The sequence below is a fragment of the Hypanus sabinus genome, chromosome 28, assembly GCF_030144855.1.
Source record: "Hypanus sabinus isolate sHypSab1 chromosome 28, sHypSab1.hap1, whole genome shotgun sequence".
NCBI lineage: Eukaryota > Metazoa > Chordata > Chondrichthyes > Myliobatiformes > Dasyatidae > Hypanus > Hypanus sabinus.
This window is the reverse complement of record NC_082733.1, coordinates 4,840,246-4,864,168: the sequence shown is the minus strand read 5'-3', so window position 1 is coordinate 4,864,168 and position 23,923 is coordinate 4,840,246. Positions and strand designations below refer to the sequence as shown.

Below are 23,923 nucleotides of genomic sequence, written 5' to 3'. Positions count from 1 at the left end.
CTAGATGACCTTGAAATTCAGTGTGATATCATTTACTTATACCATCTGTTACCTTTGATAGCTTTTTATTCTCTCATTTTGTATTGTAATATCAAAATGAAGGGAAAAATAGCTTGGACTCAATTTCTCAAAAAAAACCTTTATTTTCTTGCTCTCAAGATTGTGCTTCCCACGTTTATTGTTTAGAACATGTCATGACTGAGGGAAAATAAAATCAATTGTATGTCCTGACGAAGGGTCTCGGCCCGAAACGCCAACAGTGCTTCTCCTTATAGATGCTGCCTGGCTTGCTGTGTTCCACCAGCATTTTGTGTGTGTTGTCACTCATACATATATATATAATTGTGCATTGTTAAGTTGTCTGTGTGTTTTTGGACTTCTGTAGAGTTTTTAATGTTGATCATTCTGTTGCCTTTTGCATGTTTGAGCACGTATTGATGTGGGTGAACAGGAGAGAAGTACTATCTGCATTTGATTTGTTGGAATAGGGAACCTTGTGGTAGATCTGTTCCTTACACATCCTGTATTTACCAATAGCAAGAACCTTGTATTTTTGCTTTACAATAATTGGAATCTGATGTAATTTGCTTAAGGTGCATTAGTAAGTTTTGAAAATATAATTAAATAATACACCTGTTTAGGAGTAACAATAATTAATGTAATCATTTGTGGGAGCATCTTTTTAAAGTAAGGTCCTTCTGTAGGACCTTGATTGTCACTAGAGTGGACTAATCTTTTTGTACAAGGTCTTAATGAGTTCTTGTGTGGATGTGCATGAGCACGGTGCTTGACTACAGAAGAGGAACAACAGTGTGAAGGGCTTCTTACTGAGTTAGTTGCACCTATTTATAACATCAAATAAAAAGGTCAAACTCAAAAAGGTTAAAAAGTTGAATAAGCTTTGACTGTAGAGCCTACTGAAGAGCGCTTGATGGCATCTTTATTTAAGAACCTGGATTGCATGATTTTTTTTTCCTCTAAATGTATCCCCCGGTTGATGATGGGTAGTGTAAGTTGCTTTGTATCAATCATGGTTAAACATGTTTCTTGTATTGAATACCCATACCTTGGAGAACTGGGCTCTGCTGTGAATTGGCAAGATATTCGGGTTGTAATTAACTGACAATGGTAGCGTGTGTTGTTCAGAATAGGGGAGCAGATGTAAGGTATCAGAAATCAAATTCTGGTTTATGATTTCCTCTGTATATTGTGATGGTAATCACACAGTAATCTACTTTGCCACGATCAGAGCTTTTCAGAAATAATTCAATAGTCATTCTATTTTACTCTCCCATTATAAAGCTTTATTGTATTGGTTTCAGTTCTTCCTCTCTCATTCTAAACTGACTGTCGACCTGAGGATTAGCCTTACATTAAGCTAATTCTCAGGTCCACAATCAGTAATTTGAGGAGCAATTTGCAACTTGCAGCATTTGTAATGTTACTCTGTTAGTTTGAGGTACATTTCTTTCATGTATGTTCCTATCAGAGCAAGAATGTTTCCCTGTGCTGTCTAATTACTGTATCTTGTGTAGTATAAACTGTATCTTGTGAAATTAATGTCTAAAATAAAAGGGGAAAAAGACTGGAGATGATCATCTGTGGAGAGGAGAAATAACAGCCAATGTATTAGATGAAAACCTTGCTTTGCATATTTTCAGCTTGAAGGATCAGTCAAATTTGTGGAATTTGAAGCCTTCACATAGTAAGGGATGCCTTGAATTAGACCATATGACTTAGGAACATAATTAGGAATACAAAGGAATACAAATACAAATTCTTTATTGTCACCAAATTATTGATACTAGAGGGTACAATCATCACAGTGATATTTGTTTCTGCGCTTCGTGCTCCCTGAAGTACAAGTTGAAGTAAATATAATAAAAATTTAAATTATAAATCATAATTAGAAAATAGAAAAGGGGAAGTACGGTAGTGCAAGTCAGGTCTGGATATTTGGAAGGTACGGCCCAGATCCGGGTCTTATCACAGTTGGAAAGAAGCTGTTCCCAAATCTGGCCGTATGTATCTTCTTGCTCCTGAACCCTCTCCCGGAGGGAAGAGGGACAAAAAGTGTGTTAGCTGGGTGGGTCGTGTCCTTGATTATCCTGGCAGCACCGCTCCGACAGCATGCGGTGTAAAGTGAGTCCAAGGATGGAAGATTGGTTTGTGTGATGTGCTGAGCTAGGTTCACGATCTTCTGCAGCTTCTTCCGGTCTTGGACAGGACAACTTCCATACCAGGTTGTGATGCACCCTAGAAGAATTGGGCCACTCAGTCCATTGAGTCTGCACTGCCATTCCATCTTGGCTGATTTATTTTCCTTTTTGATGCCATTCTCCTGCCTTCTGACCTTAACCTTTAATGCATCTACTGAGAAATTTGTTTGAATTCAGTATGTCATCTAAAACTTTGACAAACTTCTGCAGATCTATGTTGGAGACTATATTGACTGGTTGCATCATGGCCTGATTTGGAAATATCAAATCCTTTGAATGGAAAATCCTACAAAAAGTAGTGGATACAGTCTAGTCTATCAAGAGTAAAGCCTTCCCCACCATTGGGCATATCTGCATGGAGTGTTGTCCCAGGAAAGCAGCATACATCATCTGGGACCCACCACCACCCAATAGATGTTCTCTTGCTCTTGGCATCAGGAGGGAGGTACAGGAGCTTCAGGATTCACACCACCAGATTCAGGAACAGTTATTATCCCTCAACTATCAGGCTCTTGAACCAGAGGGGATAACTTCATTCAACTTCACTTTCCCCATCATTGAAATGTTCACACAACCTATGGACTCACTTTCAAGGTCTCTTCATCTCATGTTCTCAATGTTTATTATTATTTTATATTTGCACGGTTTGTTGTCTTTTGCACACTGTTCGTCTTGTTGTCTTACATTAATTCTATTTTGTTTCTTGTATTTACTGTGAATGCCTGAAAGAAAATGAATCTCAGGGTTGTATACGGTGACATGTATGTATTTTGATATTAAGTTTATTTACTAATCAAGAGCTTGTCAGCCTCTGCTTTGAATATACCCAATGACATGGCCTCCACATCCATATGTGGCAAAGAATTTCAAAGATTCACCACACACCCTGGCTAAAGAAATTCCTCCTTGTAACTCTTCTAAAGAGATGTCCTATTGAGATTGTGCTCTCTGTCTAGGCATTTCATATTCTGCAGGTTTCAATGAAATACCCCCCCCCCCCGCCCCCATTCTTCTAAACTTCAGTTTGATGGGCCACAGCCATCAAACACTCCTTGTACATTAACCTTTTCATCCCCAGGGTCAATTGCGTGATCCTCCTCTGGGGCTCCCCAGCACAACCTTCCTTGGATACGGTGCCCAAAACTGCTCAATACTGCAGATGTGATCTGACCGACAGCTTAAAGCCTCAGCATTACACCCTTCCTTTTATATTCTAGTCCTCTCAAAATAAGTGCTAACTATTCATTTCCTTACTACTGACTCAACTTGCAAGTTAACCTTTAGGGAATCCTGTACTCTGCCTCCGAAATCCATTTGCATCTCCGAATTCTGAAGTCGCTCCACGTTTACTCATTTATTTCTTCCACCAAAGTACATGACCATGCACTTGCCTACGCTATTCCATCTGCCACTTCTTTGCCCGTTCTCCTAATCTGTTCAAGCCCTTCTGCAAACTCTCTGCTTCCTCAACATTACTAGCCCCTTTGTTTATCTTTGTATCATCTGCAAACTTGGTCACGAAGGCATGAATTCTACATCCAGATTATTAACATATCTGGCCTGCAAACTTCCTTGAACTAAACAATTTTATCAGCTTCTCTTTTGAAACAAACCAGATTAAATAACCCGTTATCTTGTATTATACTCCTGAAGAATAGTAAAACAGTTATTGTGAGGTGCATTCTCCTTCCCACAGATACAGCATCTGTATATACATAACTTGTTTACAAAGCTGCTATATAGGCGGTATTTATTTTAACTTCAAACTGATTACTGCTTTTCATTTACATTTTTTTTTAAAACTAAAGATTAACTTGCATTTACAACCAGAAACTATACGAAATATATTAGTTGGAAGTTTGCAGCTGCTGTGCTTTTAAAAGCGAGCTTAGCAAAGAAGAGGCCTCTTGGCCCAGGAAGCAAATATCCATCACAATTTGAATCTCTGTTAATGAAATGGATGTTCCAAATTTGCACCTGACTTAAATCCTGTTAGTGTTGTAAACTGTGAAGAGAATGCTGATAGATTACAGCAAAATGCAGGCCAGGCTGATGAAAATTAATATAAAAGAAATGTAACATGCCAGATATTGTCGTAAAGAATGAGGAGAGACAATAAAGAAGAAAGGAAGCTTCTTAACAAGGTGCAAGAGCAGAGGTACCTGAAGAATAGGTGCACAAATTGTTGAAAGTGGCATGGTAGAACCTTTATAAAACATTGGAGTTTTGTTTTCACTTTTAGATGCCACTTCTAGAAGGCTAAGGAGGCATTAGAGATGGTCTGTGAAAGTACCACAGCTGTGGAGACCAAGTCATTGGGTATATATAAAGCAGAGGCTGGTAGGTTCTTGATTAGTCAGGGCATCAAAAGTTATGGGAAGAAGGCAGGAGAATGTATTTAAGAGGGAAAATATATCAACCATAATCGAATGGTAGAGCAGATTTTAATTCTTGTTTCTGTCTTATGGACTACTAAATTTATGGAGCTTTAATACTTGGAGCCCTCCATCATGTGGTGGTGCCACAGGGAGATTAGTTCAGTGTGTGTTTAGTACAGCAAGTTGTCATCCACTGGAAGGACTATCACTGCTAAACTCTCATGCACAAAAAATATGTACAAAAGAATCAGTTTGATTTTGCTCAAAATCTCCAGTTATTGCCATTCCTGTGGTAGTGTTGTTTATTGGAAAAACACTGCCCAATCAATCCCATCCTCATCAATCCACCCCATTCTTTAATTTGATAAAACCTCATGAATTTTCTGTACAACAGGATTACATGGATGAGTGATCTATTGTCAGAAACCTGCCCCTTTTTTCCTTTGATTTAAAGTTTCTGTCAGCAAATAGTACATTTAAAAAAAAATTCTCAGCAAGCCATTCCATCTGCTTTACTGCATATTTTGAGGACTTTGTTTAAGTCAGAAGTGTAAGTGCAAATATATTTGATTCATGGCAGTTTAAATCTCTAAAATTTAAAAAAAAGTTAATAGAATTTATGAAAAACTACATAACTAAAGACTGACGAATAACCAATGTGCAAAAGAAAACAAACTGCAAAGAAAATAATGCTGAGAACATGAGTTGTAGAGAACTGTAGGCAAAAGAGTTCATTTGTAGTTGTAAGCATCATCCTGATTTCCCATTCTAAACTTTTGAGGCATTTGTTAGGCAACTATTTAACTTGGTAAAGTTAAAGCATTTTGACAAGTTGGTCTTGGAATGAAATGGCTCCACAAGACAGTTTTTAAACTGGATATAAGAACGTAACAGCCTGATCTGGGTTAAGGCATTTGACGTTAGAACTGAAGTCAACATTCAAAGTAAATTTATTATCTACGTATGATTGTTACTATATACTACCTTGAGATTCATTTTCTTGCAGGCATTTACAGTAAAAAGTATAATACAAATTGATGGGCAGCATGATAATGTAGTGGTTAGCATAACATTATTACAGTGCCATCAGCCCTAGTTCAAATCCCACTGCTGTCTGTAGTGAGTCTGGTACATTTTCTCCGGGTGCTCATGCTTCCTCCCACATTCCAAAGACGTGCGGGATTGTAGGTTAAATGGTCACATGGATGCCTGTTGCCGTGTTGTATCTCTAAAATTTAAAAAAAAGTTAATAGAATTTATGAAAAACTACATAACTAAAGACTGACGAATAACCAATGTGCAAAAGAAAACAAACTGCAAAGAAAATAATGCTGAGAACATGAGTTGTAGAGAACTGTAAGTTGTAGAATCAGTTGAGAATAGTGATGGAAGTTTTTCCATGAGCTTGATGGTTTTAGGGTTCCTGAACTGTTCCTGAACCTATTGGTGTGGGGCCTAAAGGTTTCAGTATCTCCTGCCAATGGTAATCGTGACAAGAGGGCATAGCCTGGATGGTAGGTATTTTTGATCTTGCTTTCTTGTGTCATCGCTCTAGGAAGATGTACTGCTAGGGAGGGCTTCACCTGTGATGGACTGGGCTGCATGCTTTCACTTTGAATTTAATGTGAATATTCTAAATTTTATTACCAGTTTTAAATACTCTTAAGCAATATCAATGATTGGTAACATCAGCCATGCATTCATGAAGAAGTTCAATAGAAAATTGATTTTATCTTGTCTCTAAGAATTTTTGCTTGCTTTCATTGCATCTAAGGAATGATAATTGAAGGGTAAGATTTAAGATAACTGCCAAAACCACATGAGGAATAAAAGCATGTGATGTCTGTTTAAAATTTTGAATATTCTGTGTTACCTGATTGGATAGTAGAAGCAAATTGAATAATTACATTCAGAACTTTTAGTTGAGGGGGGAAAATTAGGAGGGCTAGGAGTGAGGGTGATGTGATTGGGCAGTGTATTGCCAATGGCCAGGCACATGGCTTTGTCACTCTGATCTCCATAGGACTGTGTCTGGTTCCCATAAATTAGATCTAAATTGTTTGTACTAAATAGCATTTTAAAGCCATGTTTTGATGATCTTATTGTGTGGTAGAAAGAATTCCCCAGCTGTAAGTGTAGTTAAGCTGTAAGCTGTAATAATGTAGTTAATGCACAGGCTCAGTCTAGTTCAGAACTTTGATTCCATTGAAATCAACGAACTAGGTTTGGAAGGGGACTTCTCTGCATGCACATTACCACGTCATACCCACCCATGACGTAACCTTCCTACCAGAAAGCTGGTAGTCACCCAATCTTTGCTGCACCTTCCCCATCTGTTTCAGAGCACTGTGCACATTTCACAGAGATCTGATTATCAACAAAGCCAAGAGATATGATCCAAATCACTCACTGTTTGCTTTGTGTTTTTTTTTAAATCATGCATAGGACTTTTTAAAAAGAATTGCTCTTTTGCAGAAAGATAATTGATAAGTTTCAGTTGTTTTCCTTGAGATTTTAGTGTTTTCTTTAGCTTTGTTCTCATTCAGTTGAAAATTGACACAGTACATCCAGAAGTAAGAGTCCTTGTTCTCAGTTCTACACTTTGTTGTCTTTTGTTGCCTTGTTTAGTAGACTATTCAATTTCTTCACCTCAGTGAAGACTATAGAAGCTAACTTAGTGATACAGTACATTAAATTAGCTTGAGTTTAAACATTGTATCATTATATTGAAACTTGCTGCCTTGAAGATTTTTAAAGCTCTATTTTTCTCATTATTGTATCCAAAAGGGAACTTACAGGCCAAAAAAAAACTTTGTGTTCATGAGCTGTTTAGTACTGTCTCTTGATCCACTGCAATTGAATTCCAATGTGTATCACTCTTATCTAATCTCCATGGGATGTATGGTGAGCTTTTCCAGATGTTAGAAGGTACACTGGCCTATGCTGAACCTAACAATTCAGGTAAATCTTCACCTGCCCTGTTATAGTTTGCATCCATTTTGCAAAATTAATATGTGCCAACCAGTTAATGCATTCATGGTTGATGTTTGTTTCTTGCACTGTGGTTTTCTAGTTTAAATGGTAACTGGCTAGGTCACGTTAGCTGTCGCACACACACTGCCTCCTGCCAAATTCCCGTGTGTTTCTCCTTCTGAATGAGGAAATTATTTGGAGAAACCAAGAAAAAAAATGGGAGGGAGGGCTTAGGTAGGGGAATGAAGGATAAGGGAGCCTGTCTAACATTGGTAACAAGGTAGCATCTACTTTCAGATTTATCTTACAGCAAGATGCATTCTTTTTGGCAAAGTCTTCCTTTCCTAAATATAGATGGGAACCTTCCATACTGCACAGTTTGAAATGGTGTTGCCGAATTATTCATAGCTTGTTGAAGGCCCTGTTAGTTCCACTGCCTGTTGTATTCACCTTGTGTAGCTTTGTGTGGTTTCTGATGGCTGTAGACAGACAAGTTCCTCATACGTAGATTTTGAAATCTGTAGTTGTCCCAGCCTGAGAATGGAACCTCCAGGCATGCAGAAGGTGTTTTAGTGGTGATCGTTTAACCAAGCTGTTTAATTTTCAAAAACATTATGGTGCAGGGTGGTTTTAGTTTACATGATTTTTCTTTCAGATTATTTTAATCTTACATTATTTTCTGTTATTGCAGTGTCTCCTTTTGCTTATGAACAGAGTTGTAATCTATCTCTGACCTTTTGAAATGCCAGCTCATAGTCAATTATACCTCTATGATGGCATTCTTTACTGAAATCCTACTTAGGGTCTCAGCTGAAACACAGTCAAAACATTACACCAAAATATATTTAACAATTTTCTGTTCTAAGTTTTCCTGATTTACTAAAATTTCTTTGCATTTGGTTCTGATAAAGACTTGATAATTTTTTGTCAGACTGCAGGAAAATTTCTTTCTTGCATTTGATGGTCCATTTAATAGATTATTGCTAAATTGAGGACAAAGAACTGTATCATATAATTTGTATGCACATTACTAATGCCTTGTACCTCATACACAGCACCCTGGCCAAATTGAAGCATTTTCTTTCCTAAATGCAAAATAATTATAGCTAGAGCTGCTCAAATTACCTACTGCAATAATGATTATTACTAATATCTGTTAATGTCCCAATGCCATATATTAATGTCCTAATTTGGAATGTTTGTTGTAAAAGTGGAAAGAAGTACTCCATTCCTCACTGAAATCCTTGTATTGATTTCTGCGCTGTACATCTGTTTGTGCGTAAACCCTGTAATGGATAGAGCTATCTAAGGACGGACCTTTCACAGTGCTGCTACATATGGACAATGTTAACTGATTGTAAATCTGATTAGTATTGGCTAGTTCTTGGCTTTTATCTCACAGGAAGCTAATTGTGCTATATAAGGGAATCTGACAAGAGACTTGTTGTTTAAGCAATAGTGCTTCAATGGCATTGTGTTAAGACAAAAGCAGATTGCATTTTACATTCACAGTAAAATCGGGTGCATTAGCAACCCTGAAAGTGTGAAAAACCTTTAAATTTCCAACATAAATTATCTGTTAAAATATATGTTTTTAAAAATTGAGCCTTAGTTTTCAAGTTTGGTCCTGGCAAGTTACCTTTGAATAGATCAGTATGTTTCTGACACATTTATTTTGCATTGGTCGTCTTATATTCAATAAACACAAAGTGGTTCCTGGGATTATTTAGTAGATTTGGGAATGATGTTTTGGTCAATGCTGTTTCATCTGTGTATCAATAACCAGTATTCCATACTTGGCATAAGTTTTTCAAAAGGTGTTCACCCTCCTGTACCTCAGCCAAAGAGTTTTTACGGATGTTTCTGCATCAGCATTTATTCTGTCACTATGGATCCAGGAAGATCACTGCATAGAAGCTGTGAATATGAATCCTGGCCTAACTTTTTCCTGTTTTAATGCAGAAGTATTGAGTTCAATTATATTCTCTAATAATTGCCCCCCTCAAGTTTATCATGTACTGAGGACCTTTGAGTTTTTATTGGTGTGGGTCCTTGCAGGATGAACTCTCTTGTGCAGTTGAGAAAAATGCCACATGCAAGTTGCTCTGACCGTATTTGTGTTAAAATTGTGAATTTTTTGGAGTGCTGATTGAGGAGGGATTGGTATTTTCTTTCTCTGGTAAATTGTGTGCACCTTTTCACCCAGACCGATGATTGATCTCTGACATTTATTGCATCCCCTACGGGCTGGTTGATTATTAACTGGTCACAATCTGCATTTTTTACCCATTGATTAGATTTTGGTTTTCTTTAATCCTTAGAAGTTTGTATTAATCTATAAGCGTGCCTTTCTTCTTTATACTGGGCCTTAAAATTAATTCCTCTGCACATATTGATGAGTTACAAATTTTCCAGAGGTGTGAAATTTTTATGAGCCCTAATGTTCTCATTGTTAGCAACGCTTGTATTGGCTGCGTAGTAAAGTCCAATGATCATTTATCCTCAGGGAAGTTTTGTCATCTGTAACTCTGCAATCCTGAAAGAGTCTGGAGTTCCTTTCAGGTCTTGGAGTGTGAGAAATGACTCTCCTCATCAGGATCCTTTCACTTGCTGCTGGCGAAAACATCTGCTTGTATTGGGAAAGCCAGTTTCACATGAGTGCAGTCCATCATGTCAACCAAATTAGTAACCTACTGCACGATTTATTTACAATTCACAGCAAGCTTATCTCAAAGTTCAAAGTAACCGTTATCAAAATACATGTATGTCACCTTATACAATTCTGAGATTTGTTTTCTTGCAAGTGTACACTGTAAATCCAAGAAACACAATAGGATCAAGATCGCACTCAATAGGGCAGACAAGTAACCAATGTACAAACCACAACAAACTGCAAGTTACAAAGGAAAATAAATAAGCAGTAAGTATCGAGAACATGAGATGGCAGTTCCTTGCATAGCTTGTGGGAACGGTTCAATAATGGGGTGAAGGAAGTTATCCCCACTGATTCAAGAGCTTGATGGTTGAAGGATAATAACTGTTCCTGAACCTGGTGGTGTGAGTCCTGAGGTTCCAGTACCATGTTCCTGATGGCAGCAGCAAGAAGCGAGCATGACCTGGGTGGTTGGGGTCCCTGATGATGGATGCTACCTTCCTGCGACAATGCTCCATGTAGATTTGCTCAGTGACGGGGAGGGCTTTACCCGTGATAGTCTGGGCAGTATACACTACCTTTTGTAGGACTTTCTGTTCAAGGACATTGGTGTTCCCATACCAGTCAATGTACTCCCCATTACTCATCCATTGAAGTTTGTCAGTTTTTGATGTTATGCCTAATCTTCACAAACCTCTAAGGAAGTAGAGACACTGCTATGTTTTCTCCATAATGCCACTTGCGTGCTGGGGTCAGGTCAGATCCACCGAAATGTTAACCTGTTAGTGGACTGGCTCACTGTCCTCCCCGTTTCCCCCTCCTGATGTCAATAATCATCTCCTTGGTCTTGCTGACATTGAGTAGGAGCTTGCTGTTATTGCACCACTCAGACAGGTTTTCAGTTTCCCTCCCATATGTTGATTTGTCTCTGCATTTGATTGGCCTGTGATAGTGGTTTTGTCTGTCAGCTGAAATATGGCATTGGAGCTGTGCTTAGCCTCACAGTCATGGGTGTAAAGCGAGTAGAGTAGTGGGGTGAGCAGAACCGGGATGATGGAGATTGTAGAGGAGATGTTGTTGCCAATTCAAACTGACTGGGCTCTTCAATTGAGGATCCAATTGCATAAGAAGGTATTAAGGCCTAGGTCTGGAGGCTTGCTGATTAGCTTTGAGGGGATGATGGTATTGAATACTGAGCTGCAGTCAATGAAGAGAATCCTGATGTATGCATCTTCGCTGCCTAGATATTGCAGGCAAGAGTGAAGACCCAAAGAAATGGCATCTGCTCTGGACCTGTTGTGATGGTAGGCAAACTGGAGTAGATCCAAGTGGCTTCTGTGGCAGGTGTTAGTGTTTCAACACCAATGTCTCAAAGCACCTCCTCAGTGTGTTGCTGGATGATGGTCATTGAGGCAAATTGCCACGTTCTTGGGCACTGGTATAATTGAATCCTGCTTGAAGCAAGTGGGTATCTCAGACTAGTAAAGTGAATAGTTAAAGATGTAGGTGAACACACCAGCCAGCTGACCAGCAGTACAGGTCTTTGGTACTCTGCCAGGTACCCCTCCTGGGCCAGTTGCTTTCCGGGTTTCACCATCTTGAAGGATACTTTCACGTTGGCCTCAGGGTTATTGAGCTCTGTGGGAGTTCATGAAGTTTCCCCCATGCTGTGACGGTCACAGTGAGCACCTGGAAGCAGAGCCTTGTAACTTGGTTTCAATCTGTAAGAGATGATGGCATTCAAGCCATGCCACAGCTGTGAGCATCTCAGATGAACATACCTTACACCCATTTAGTTATAGTGGTTATAGTTATAGTTAACCCATTAGTTATAGTGTTACAGTAACTTCTCATCCAATATTTGGAGACATTCTTCTCTCAAGGGTTATTTCTAGTTGAGTCCTAATAACTAAGCAAAATTTCTAAACAATGCACATAAAATGCTGAACAAAATCTACTCCTCAGCCCTTTTTCTCCAATCCTGCCAAAGAGTTTCAGCCCAAAACGTTGACTGTACCTTTTTCCATAGATGCTGCCTGGCCTGCTGAGTTCCCCCAGCATTTCGTGTGTGTTGCTCAGATTTACAGCATCTGCAGATCTTCTCTTGTTTCTAAATCTAGTTTTGTTCCTTTCACTTCAGGTATGTCTCCATTTGAGGTCCAGCCAGTTCACACAGTGGTAAGGGAAGGGGAAGTGGCACGATTTATCTGCAAGATACATGCAAATCCTCCACCAATCATCACCTGGGAATTCAACCGGACAGCACTGCCCCTAGCTACCGACAGGTATTATATACAAGTGGGACACTTGTAAAAGCAAAAATCTGCCTAGTTAGAATACTATTTTATTCTGTAAAATTGCAGTAATCGCATTACCTTATGATGTTGAGCTAACTAATTTTCCGGATGACTGAATGTTACTTGTATTAATGCTCCAATGTTTTTATTTCATTGATTTTTGTTTTTGAATTTGTTGTGATGCCCTGAAGGTTACAATGTATCACGATGTTGTGTAAATCTGCAAATTCAGTCAGTTTTTTATTAGAAGACAAAATTCTTTTTCTCCTCAGGATAACTGCTCTACCAACAGGAATCCTTCAGATCTATGGTGTTGAGAGACAACATGCTGGACTGTATCGTTGCGTTGCCACCAACATTGCAAACAGGCGCAGGAGTGCAGAAGCCAGTTTAACTGTTGTTACAGGTAAGCAGTCTGCCTTACTTGACAGTTTCCAGTGATTGGTTCAGTTTGGCTCCCATTAAACTTTAGAGCTGAAAATGCATCCAATCTGAAAGTCTGCCCATGCATTCTGTGCCAGGAATTGATTCGACAGATAGGTCCAAAGTCACAGAACACTGCAGCAGAGAAACCGGTCCTTCAGACCATTTAGTTCATGCTAAGCTATTGATCTGTCCTGCCCCATTGGCCTGCACCTGGACCAAAGCCCTCTGTACCCCTCCCATTCATCTACCAATCCAAATTTCTCTTAAGTGTTGATATCAAACCTGTATCTCCCACTTGTGCTGGCAGCTCATTCCACACACTCACCACCCTCACGTCCCTTTTAACATTTCATCTTTTGCCCTTAACCCATTATCTCTAGTTGTAGTCTCACCCAACCTCAGTGGAAAAAGCCTGCTTGCATTTACCCTATCTGTATCCCTCATAATTTAGTATACGTTTATCAAATCTCCCCTCAGCTGCTACGTTCTAGGGAATACAGTCCGAACCTATTCAACCTTTCCCTATAACTCATGTCCTCTAGTCCTGGCAACATCCTTGTATTTTTTTCTCTGCACTTTTTCAATCCTATTTGCATCTTTCTTGTAGGTAGGTGACCAAAACTGCTTCATCAATCTCTTGCACAATTTCAACTTAACATCCCAACTCCTGTCCTAAATATTTTGATTTTTGAAGGCCGGTGTCCCAAACATTTTCTTTACGATCCTATCTTTACACCCGGGAGGCAATACACTGTCCAGAATCTTGTTCTTGCCCACAGAACCTCCTTTATGTTACCTTAACCAACTCATCCCCAATCACCACAGTGTGCTTCTTCTCTTTCTCTCTTCCCCCCCCCCCCCCCCACCCCCCTTTCCTACTGAAAGCAGATGCCTGCCTACTGTGGCTTTCTGCTGGGTCGTTCCTTCCAAAGCAGTCTGCCTATTGTTGAGGGGGAACGGCCATAGGGGTACTCTGCACTGGCTGCCTATCTCCCTCTATTAACCTCTCAGCCTATTGAATAATCCAGAGTTCATTCATTTCCAGCTGCACCTCAACACAGATTGTTAGACGCTGCAGCTGGATGCACTTCTTCCAGGTGTAGTCGTCTCCCTGCCCTCCCACATCCCACAAGAGGAGTATTCTACTTTCCTGCCTGGCATCCCCACTGCTCTAAATGTGCAAAAAAAATATAATGGGGAGGAAATCTGCCTACACCTCTCCTTGCTAAAATCTCGATCAGCCAAAGCCTCTACTTCTCACTCTAACACTGGTCCACTCACAAAATGGCCTCTCTGGTTCAACCTACTTTTTGTGCGATCTTGTTATGCACAATCCAATGTTCCCTCAGGAACTGTGGTGTGAAAGATTTGCCAACTACCCCAGCTCACTTAAAATCTGTCTGTCTTTCTCTCCCTAAACCAGTGTCTCCGCAGGAGCTATGGTCCAAAACTGTGCCAACCACTAGTTTAACCACAGAAGTGTGCACGTAAGGTAGTTGGGCTTATCAGCATTTCTTTAACTTCCTGGTGCAAAAGAAATTTAAGTTATTTTGATTAGGGCAGCATGGTAGCATAATAACCATTACAGCACAGGAACAGGCCATCTTGGCCCTTCTAGTCCGTGCCGATCGCTTACTCTCACCTAGTCCCACTGACTTGCACTCAGCCCATAACCCTCCATTTCTTTCCTGTCCATATACCTACCAATTTTACTTTAAATGACAATACTGAACCTGCCTCTACCACTTCTACTGGAAGCTCCTTCCACACAGCTACCACTCTCTGAGTAAAGAAATTCCCCCTCATGTTACCCTTAAACTTTTGCCCCCTAACTCTCAACTCATGTCCCCTTGTTTGAATCTCCCCTACTCTCAATGGAAAAAGCCTATCCACGTCAACACTATCTATCCCCCTCATAATTTTAAATACCTCTATCAAGTCCCCCCTCAACTTTCTATGCTCCAAAGAATAAAGACCTAACTTGTTCAACCTTTCTCTGTAACTCAGATGCTGAAACCCAGGTAACATTCTAGTAAATCTTCTCTGTGCTCTCTCTATTTTGTTGACATCTTTCCTATAATTCGGTGACCAGAACTGTACACAATAAATGTGTACGCAATAACTGTACACAATAAATAATTAATGGTTAGCATTAAGCTGTTACTGCACTGGGACCCAGGACCCAGTGCGCTGTTACCCTGCCGGCAACCGGTGCCTGAGTTTGGCTTCAATTGCTGGCTGTAAAGAGTTTGCATGTTCTCCCCATTATTGTGTGGGTTTCCTCTGGGTGCCCCTGTTTCCTCTCACTTTCCAAAGAAGTACTTGTTAATAGGTCACATTGGTGTAATTGTGTGTTGGAGCATCTTTGGGCAGGAAGATGCCAGTGACCTAAAGTACCGGTGTCATGTACTTTATAATTATAAGCACTCCTAGATGAGCATGTCCCCACAAAATCATTCAAAGTCTTCCTTAACCAGAGTCCTGGATAAGCCACGAGATCCACAACTGGTCCAAGACCAGAGTAGTGGTGTTCAGTTCTGGTGACTAAGAATCTGAGATGGCTCTGGAATGCCTTTTTGCATGTGAGGTGATAACTCCAGACCAAACTTGAATCACTGAAAGTTGTGGCAGGGCTAGAGTGTCACCACTTCCTACGAAGTGAAGCTAAACAGAGTGGGTGACAACAAGGCTTTGCTCCTAGGCGAGCTCAATGTCTTTTATGCTCATTTTGACTGCCAAAACACGGAGGCACTTTCACAAACTCCCCAATGACCTTTCAGGCTGATGTGAGGGCATCCTTCAGGAGGAAAACATCCAGCCCGGCTGAGGTACCTGGCTGAGCACTGAAGACCTGTTCTGATCAACTGGCCAGAGCGTTCACTGATCTCTTTAACCTCTCTCTTCTGCAGTCCGAGGTACCCACCTGCTTCAAGCACACTTCAGTTATACTGGTGGTAAACTGCCTCAATGGCTATCGTCCAGTCGCAATTGCATCCACTGTGATGAAGTCTTTTGGCAGGTTGGCGCTGAAGCATCTCAACTTCTGTCTGAGAAGCAAATTGGATCTGCTCCAATTTGCCTACCACAGCAGGTGCCGTTTCATTAGCTCTTTACTCAACCCTGGAGCATCTGGACTGTAAAGATGCATACATCAGAATGCTCTTCATTGGTTACAGCTCAGCAGTCCATACTATCATGCCCCCCCCCCCCCCCAAAATAATCAATAAGCTTCAAGTTCTTGTCCCCAATACCTCCTTGTGCAACTGGACCCTCTATTTCCTCTTGCAGATTCCAGTCAGTTCGGATTGGCAACGTCATCTGCACAATCTCCATCAGCTCAGAAGCTTACGACCCATTAGCATTTGGGGCAGCAATGAAGGCCCTCCATCTCTTTTCAGAGCTTCCTTCATCAGGCAGCTGGCTTCCTCTCGGTTTTCACCATTATCAGTCATGCAAGTCCCGGGTGGTGACTCGGGAATGCTGTTGCACTCAGATATAGAAGGATTCTTCATTGTTATTTCCATTTTGGTTTACAAATCAGTTAGCCCTGAGCTGGACCCCCAAAGCTGCAAGATTCGTGGGCCACTCTCATTGGCCTCCACCCTTTGACCTGTGTAGCGTGGGTGACCTTACCAAGAGCCGGAGCATAAAGCTGTTACTCCAGTCAACATAGCTCTCTGGGTCATTGAGACGCACAAGCCTCCAAACCACGACAAGGTTATGGTCCTCTGGGAGGATTGCTCAGGCGCACCACGAGGCTGTGCACTTAGCCCCTGGCGCATTTAGTTGTACAATGTCTACTCCCTTTATACTTAAACTGTGAGACTAAACATAGCTTCAGTGATGGCACAGCTGCCATTGGCTGAATCAAAGGTGGTGAAAAATCAGCATAGGAGGGAGACTGAAAATATGGCTGAACTGTGTCACAACAATAACCTCACAGGAGATCAGGAAGACCAAGGAACTGAGTATTGATGTCAGGAGAAGGAAACTGGAGGTCTTGTGGAGGGGTCAGCAGCTTTAAATATCTCAGAGGACCTGTCTTGGGTCCACCACTTAAGTGCCATTGCAAAAAAAGCATGGCAATGCTCCTACTTTCTTTGCTATTTGCTCGGCGTGATGTCAAAAACTTTGACAGATTTTTATAGATGTGTGGTGGAGAATATATTGACTGGATGCTTCACACAGCCTGGTATGGAAACACCAATGCCCTTGAACCGAAATGCCTACATAAAGTAGTGGATACAGCCAAGTCCATCATGGGTATAGTCCTCCACTCCATTGAGCGCATCTACATGGAGAGCGTCCATCAAGGGACTCCCACCATCCAGGCCATGGTCTCTTGCTGATGCCATCAGGAAGAAGGTACAGGAGCCCTCAGGACATAAGCCACCAGGTTCAGGAATAGTTATTACCCCTCAATTAGAGGGGATAACTTCATTCACCTGAACACTGAACTGTTCCCACAACTTATGGACTCAGCTTAAAGGACTCTTCATCTCATGTCCTCAGTATTTATTGCCTATTATTTATTGTCTCTTTTCATTTCATCTTGCATAGTTTGTTGTAATTTTCGGACTGTTGTTTGTTCATCCTCAAAAATACAACTGCAATTGCTGTGGATCAAACAATACGTACACGACACTGGAAGAACTCAGCAGGTCAGGCAGCATCCGTGAGAAAAGAGTAGCCAACATTTCGGGCCGAGACCCTTCATTAGGAAACAGAAACCCTTTCCTGATGAAGAGTCTCGGCCTGAAACATTGGCTACTCTTTTCTCACGGATGCTGCTTGACCTGCTGAGTTCTTCCAGCGTCATGTACGTATTGTTTGCCCATCCTGTTGGGTGCAGTCTTTATTGATTCTATTGTATTTCTTGTATTTACTATGAATGTTTGCATGAAAATGAATATCAAGTTTGTATATGGTGACATTATTTGTACTTTGAAAATGAAGTTAACTTTGAACTATTATGCCAAAGTAGGTGGGATTTAATGATGAGGATGGAGTTGACCCCCTTCTCAGGTTTGCAAGAGAATAACAGAGGTTCTTTGCGGGGGTTTTTTGAACATAATGGGGTTTCTTGGGTTGTCATTACATTAGCTTCATTTCAATATAATGCTTTTTCACTTTTTTGCCTGGGATCTTCATGGAATTTACCACTTTCACGGAATATTGATGCTCCTATTTTTCTCTAACTGGAAGAATTACACCAATTTATTATGTTTGTTTGATGTTTCTGGCTATTTACTTTTTTAAAGGATTCCCTAATGGTAGTCATTGCTATTTATTAATGATTTTTAAATGATTTCTTACTGACAGCATGGGAACCAAAGACATTGAAAAAGCCAGTGATAATCGCAGGTCCCCAAAATATCACTGTGCCTGTGCATCAGACAGCTATGCTGGAGTGTGTTGCCATTGGTTCCCCTAAACCTCTTGTTTCCTGGAGTCGATTAGGTGAGTTCCCATTTCCTCTCTTCCTCTATCAATACTTAGACAGTACACAGCAATGGTTAAACTAGTTTAAAATACTGTGACTTTTCGGAAAAGCCTTGTAACTGCAAACCAATATGTAGAACACAGTGATACTAAATGCTCAGCAAAGTCCTTCTATTTGAAATGTGTTATTTTTCCTGCTTTTTTAATATTGATAAACCTAAATGTAGTTATTAATTATTGCATAACTGTTTCTGGAGTTTGCTTCTAAGTTCTAATTTTGATGGGTTGTTGATTTTAAAAACTTCTCTTCCCAAACAGATCACAGATCTATTGATGTTTTCAATACACGTGTTCTGGGGAATGGGAATCTGATGATATCTGATGTGAAGGTTCAACATGCTGGAATATACGTGTGTCGAGCCACCACACCAGGCACACGCAATTACACTGTTGCAAAAGCTATGCTTACAGTGTTGGGTAAGATAACAAATATTTTAAGCTAAGATTTACACAAGTTTGTACATTTTGAAGGTATTCTCTGACATTGGTAAGCTTTTTTTTTAATTTTACGATACAGTGTGGAGTAGGCCCATCCAGTCACATCACCTCAGCCACCCTACAACTCTGATTAACCCTAACTTAAAAATGGGACAAATTTGCAATGATGAATCAACCCACCCAGTACATCTTTGGACTGTGGAAGTAAGCTAGAACACCCGGGGGAAACCCACACAGTCCACGGGGAGCACATCCTTGGGGAACGGCGCCGGAATTGAACTCGGAACGCCCCAAGCTGCAGTAGCATCACTCTAACTGCTACACTACTGTTGCATCAATTTATTAAAGTAAATAAAAAGCTTAGCACTTGGCCTTCTCTCAGAAATGTCTGTTTACACCTGATGAATTAGGTTGTTATGCAGTCACCATCTTATGGATAAATGCACTAAAATAACTCAGAACTTCATTAATAATGACAAATTAATCTTGTGTTGGGATGATTGGTTGAGGGAGAAATATTGGACTGGCAGAGCTTCCCTGTTCGTTTCAGGTAGTGTTATGGGTTTACATCTGCTCCTTACGTGATGCATTAATGCTTTGGCCTAGATTATGTACTCAGATTCAGAAAGGATGACAGGGATGGTATTTTCTTTACTGTTATTTACAAAAGGGGCAAAGCTTTTAAAAGGTAATTAAATAGAACTGTGATTCTTGAAAGAATGTAGATGAACACAGTGGAGATTGTCTAAGTGACTAGTGAACAGTGGGATGATAACTTATCAGAAGCTACTGAATTACTTCTGGTTTTAGTGAAAAGCTTTAGTGGATAATGGTGGGGGGGAGAGAGAAAGGAGACTAAATCTGCATTTTAAAAAAATCTCTAACCTGTGTGTTCACATTTTTGTACTTAGTTGAACTTTTAGCTGCTCACAGGTTCCTTTCTTTCTTTCTTTCTTTTTTTTTTCTTTCTAACTCTTTTTATTAATATTAGTAATATGGACAGAATACAGATGATATATTGATAAAGAAATTACCAACATACACATTCCATTACATATGAAAAAAAAACATACATAATAGTTACAATATAAATGAGTTTACCAAGACATAAGCCATAAGATATATGTATGGACATAGTAAATCTAAATATTTCATAATGTATAATATAAAAAAAACAGAAAAAAGAAAGAAAAAAAAAACAAAAAAAATTTATATAATGCAAAACTAACTAATCTAATCTAATAACTATAACTAATAAGTAATATAAAAGAAAAAAAAACAAACAAAAGAGAAGGAAAAAAAAAAGTGGGCTGTTTATAATATCTCACAAAAATAAGTATTCATCAATGCCTTCACTTCCGGTCCTCTCAAAATACATAAGCTAAAAGCTGGGAAATCAAATGTACTTGGCACAGGGTCATATTACATCATATGAAAATGTTGAATAAATGGTCTCCATAACTTTTCAAATTTAATAGAAGTCTCAAAAGTACCACTTCTAATTTTTTCTAAATTTAAACATAACATAGTTTGAGAGAACCAATTAAATACAGTGGGAGGATCAATTTCTTTCCAATTCAACAATATAGATCTTCTAGCCATCAGAGTTAGAAATGCAATCATTCGACGGGCTGAAGAAGATAAATGCTGTGAATCTAACATTGGTAAACCAAAAATTGCGGTAATAGGATGAGGTTGTAAATCAATATTCAAAACCGCAGAAATAATATCAAAAATATCTTTCCAATATTTCTCCAAAAATGAACACGACCAAAACATGTGAGTTAAAGACGCAATTTCAGAATGACATCTATCACAAATAGGACTTATATGAGAGTAAAAATGAGCTAATTTATCCTTGGACATATGGCCCTATGTACAACCTTAAATTGTATTAGTGAATGTTTGGCACATAACGATGATGTATTAACTAATTGAAGAATTCTATCCCAATTCTCACTAGAAATACTAAAACTAAGCTCTCTTTCCCAATCCTGTTTAGTCTTATAAAGGGGCTCTGAACGTATCTTCATAATTATATTATAAAGTTTTGAAATAAGCCCTTTTTGAAAAGGGTCTAATTCAAATAAACTCTCCAAAGTATCTGAAGGCACAAAATTTGGAAACGTAGAGAGTACAGAACTTAAAAAATGTCTAATCTGTAAATATCTAAAAAAATGAAATCTCGGCAAGTTATATTTGTTGGATAATTGTTCAAAAGACATGAAACAATTATCTAAAAATAAATCAGAAAATCTTAGTAATCCCTTAGTTTTCCAAGCTGAATAAGCTTGATCTATAATGGAAGGGTGAAAAAAACAATTAGATACAATAGGACTATTTAAAACGAATTGAGTCAACCCAAAAAATCTCCGAAATTGAAACCATATACGCAATGTATGTTTAACTATTCGTTTCGGCAATTTAGAAAGAGCAAAAGGGAGAGAAGTCCCTAAAATAGAACCCAAAGCATAAGCTGATACCGATTTAGTTTCTAAACTCACCCATCAAGGGCCAAAAGATCCACCCCCATCTTTCAACCAGCATAACAAATATCTAATATTAACTGCCCAATAGTAAAATCTGAAATTAGGTAATGCTAACCCGCCTTCCTTTTTTGTCTTCTGTAAATATATTTTACCTAACCTGGGATTTTTATACTGCCATATATATGAAGAAATTTTAGAGTCAACATTAGTAAAAAAAGATTTCGGGATAAAAATTGGTATCGCTTGAAAAATATATAAAAACTTAGGTAAAATAACCATCTTAGGTTCCATTTTGTTTTTGATCCATTTATGTTTGATTTGGGTTTAAAATGGAAGTGATTAAGACACTTTAAACTTATTTTGATTGTATTTTTTAGTTAAATAGAACAAAATGGCTGCTGATACTGAAAGATGAAGCATTTCTGTATTTTGGGCACAAGATGATGGCATTAATATTCTGGAGTTGTTTAGCTTACTAGGATGAACAGTGATAACCAGGTTACAGTATGTTTGTCCACAATGGCAATTCTTGCTATTCAGAAGTCCTGTCCCATTTAGGAAATTTACTTCCTTGCATTGGTATTTGCACACATGTCAGTCCATTACGGAGTTTGTTATACTTCAAAGATTTATTCCGCATTGATTCCTCTCCCCTCCCCCCCCCATTGTGTAGCTTTGATCGATAGAGTTAGATGTGTGGCACTCGTTCAGAACAAAATGAGGACGTGGTCCTAGAGATGTTTTCCATGTTTCTTTCAGCACCGCCATCTTTTGTTGAGTGGCCTGAAAGTCTCACCCGTCCTCGTGCTGGTACGGCCAGGTTTATGTGTCAGGCTGAAGGTATACCTACACCGAAGATTAGTTGGCTGAAGAATGGGCAAAGGATTCACTCCAATGGACGTATCAAAGTCCAGTATAGTAGGTAATGTTGACTTTTCAGTTTTACTTTGAAAACCTTGATTCCTGTCTGCTGGTAGAATTAAGAGAGAAATTATTGTTAAATGCACTTTAATTCTGACATTTGCCCATGGTGTGACTGCCTTTGCAACAGTTTTGTTGTTTAAACTATGTGGTGAGCACCAGTTCCACTAGACAGTCAACTTTGCCTATTAGAATACTCCTGGGATGTAAAATTAAAACCCCTGACTCAAACTTGAGTGGTGGTAATATTTGCCAGACCCATATGACCACCACTATAAATACAATTGTCTGAGCCATGTTTTTTGGCTGTCTACATCATCGTCCTATGGATAAAGCATGGGGTTGTTCCGTTCAGCCCAAGCACAAAAGAGACACCAAGCCCAGACTGAATCTGATATACATAGATGGACCCGCATGGACTCTGCGTGGTAGTGATGTTGATACTTTTTTAAAAGAAATACAATGCAATGTTGTTATCTTCAGCTGGAATTTTTCAGGTTGGTTTGCAGTAATCATGTTCCACCTGTACAGTGCAATTTTTTTCAATAGACCCACAAATGAATAATTCAAAACCTTATCTTTAGCCTTGTGAAAACTGCAAAGAAAACTAAATATAGTTGTGCTCACGGTATGGAATTTCAGCAAATCATGAATATTTTACTTGGTAAACATGCTGGATGTTATTTTGTGGAGAGCCACAGCCATCAGGGGGAACTCTGTGTCTGCTGATGGGGTGTAGTTGGCCGTATCTTTTGAGGTAGAATGAAAGGGTCATCTGCACTTGCTCCTTTTGTGCTTTGAAAGTGTGATGATGTTTAATGGTGGAAGCTTCAAAACCTGACTAGCATCATTGTGGGACTGGGGAAAGGGAGGCATGTGCTGAGCATTGCATACCAGTCTCTCACTTGGATCTTTATTTCCAGTTTAGAAAATGCAAGTTGATTGAAATGTGAATTTCTCTTTTTAAAAGATTTTAATTGTCTGGAAAAAAGAAAGTATACACTGCCTGGCCATCACAGATGCAAAATTGACACAGAATTAATAAGTTTTGAAAGTTCAGCTCATATTGACAGATTCTTGTGGCACTGACAAACCATAACTGAGTTCATGAGATCTTCCCAAGTGTGGATTTTAGAAGTTCTCTAGAGAGGTAGCAAATCTCAGAGTAATAACCAAAGAAATCTTCCTGGGTCTTGAGTTTTTAGTCCTAATTATGGTATCAAACTGCCACATTAAAGAGCTGTTTTATGGCTTTGTTAGTCAGGCATGCTGATGCAAGCCTGACTCTGGTACAAAGCACATAATCAACGACAGTCTGTAGAACTTCAGATGGAGCCACTTATCTGCAGTGTACAGATAAACCATTCAGTAACCTGATCTAACACATTTTGTAACCTGTAGATCATTGTCACAAATTCACAAGTTACAGTATTATCGTTCTGGGCAGGAAAGCTGTCGCACTATGAGGCATCACAGTTGACTTGGTGAATTTCTGCGCTAAAAGACAGAAATTCGAAAGGCCTCGATTTACAGCTGTTGCTTGAACTAAATTCAATCAGATTAGCAGTGAAATTGTTTGTGAAAGAATGAAGTTCTCGTGGTTAGAAACCTTTTTTTTGGAACAGTA

General features: G+C 39.4%; 1 protein-coding gene across 1 annotated transcript in view; it reads left to right on the top strand.

The window, feature by feature from the left end:
* The window catches only part of LOC132382388 (protogenin-like), a 142,569-nt gene that overhangs the window by 54,005 nt on the left and 64,641 nt on the right, over positions 1 to 23,923 (top strand). The window contains exons 3-7 of the mRNA XM_059952529.1: positions 12,364 to 12,508; positions 12,793 to 12,926; positions 18,269 to 18,406; positions 18,707 to 18,865; positions 22,135 to 22,297. Of these exons, the coding sequence (XP_059808512.1) occupies positions 12,364 to 12,508; positions 12,793 to 12,926; positions 18,269 to 18,406; positions 18,707 to 18,865; positions 22,135 to 22,297 (739 nt within the window). The remainder of the gene's footprint in view (positions 1 to 12,363; positions 12,509 to 12,792; positions 12,927 to 18,268; positions 18,407 to 18,706; positions 18,866 to 22,134; positions 22,298 to 23,923) is intronic.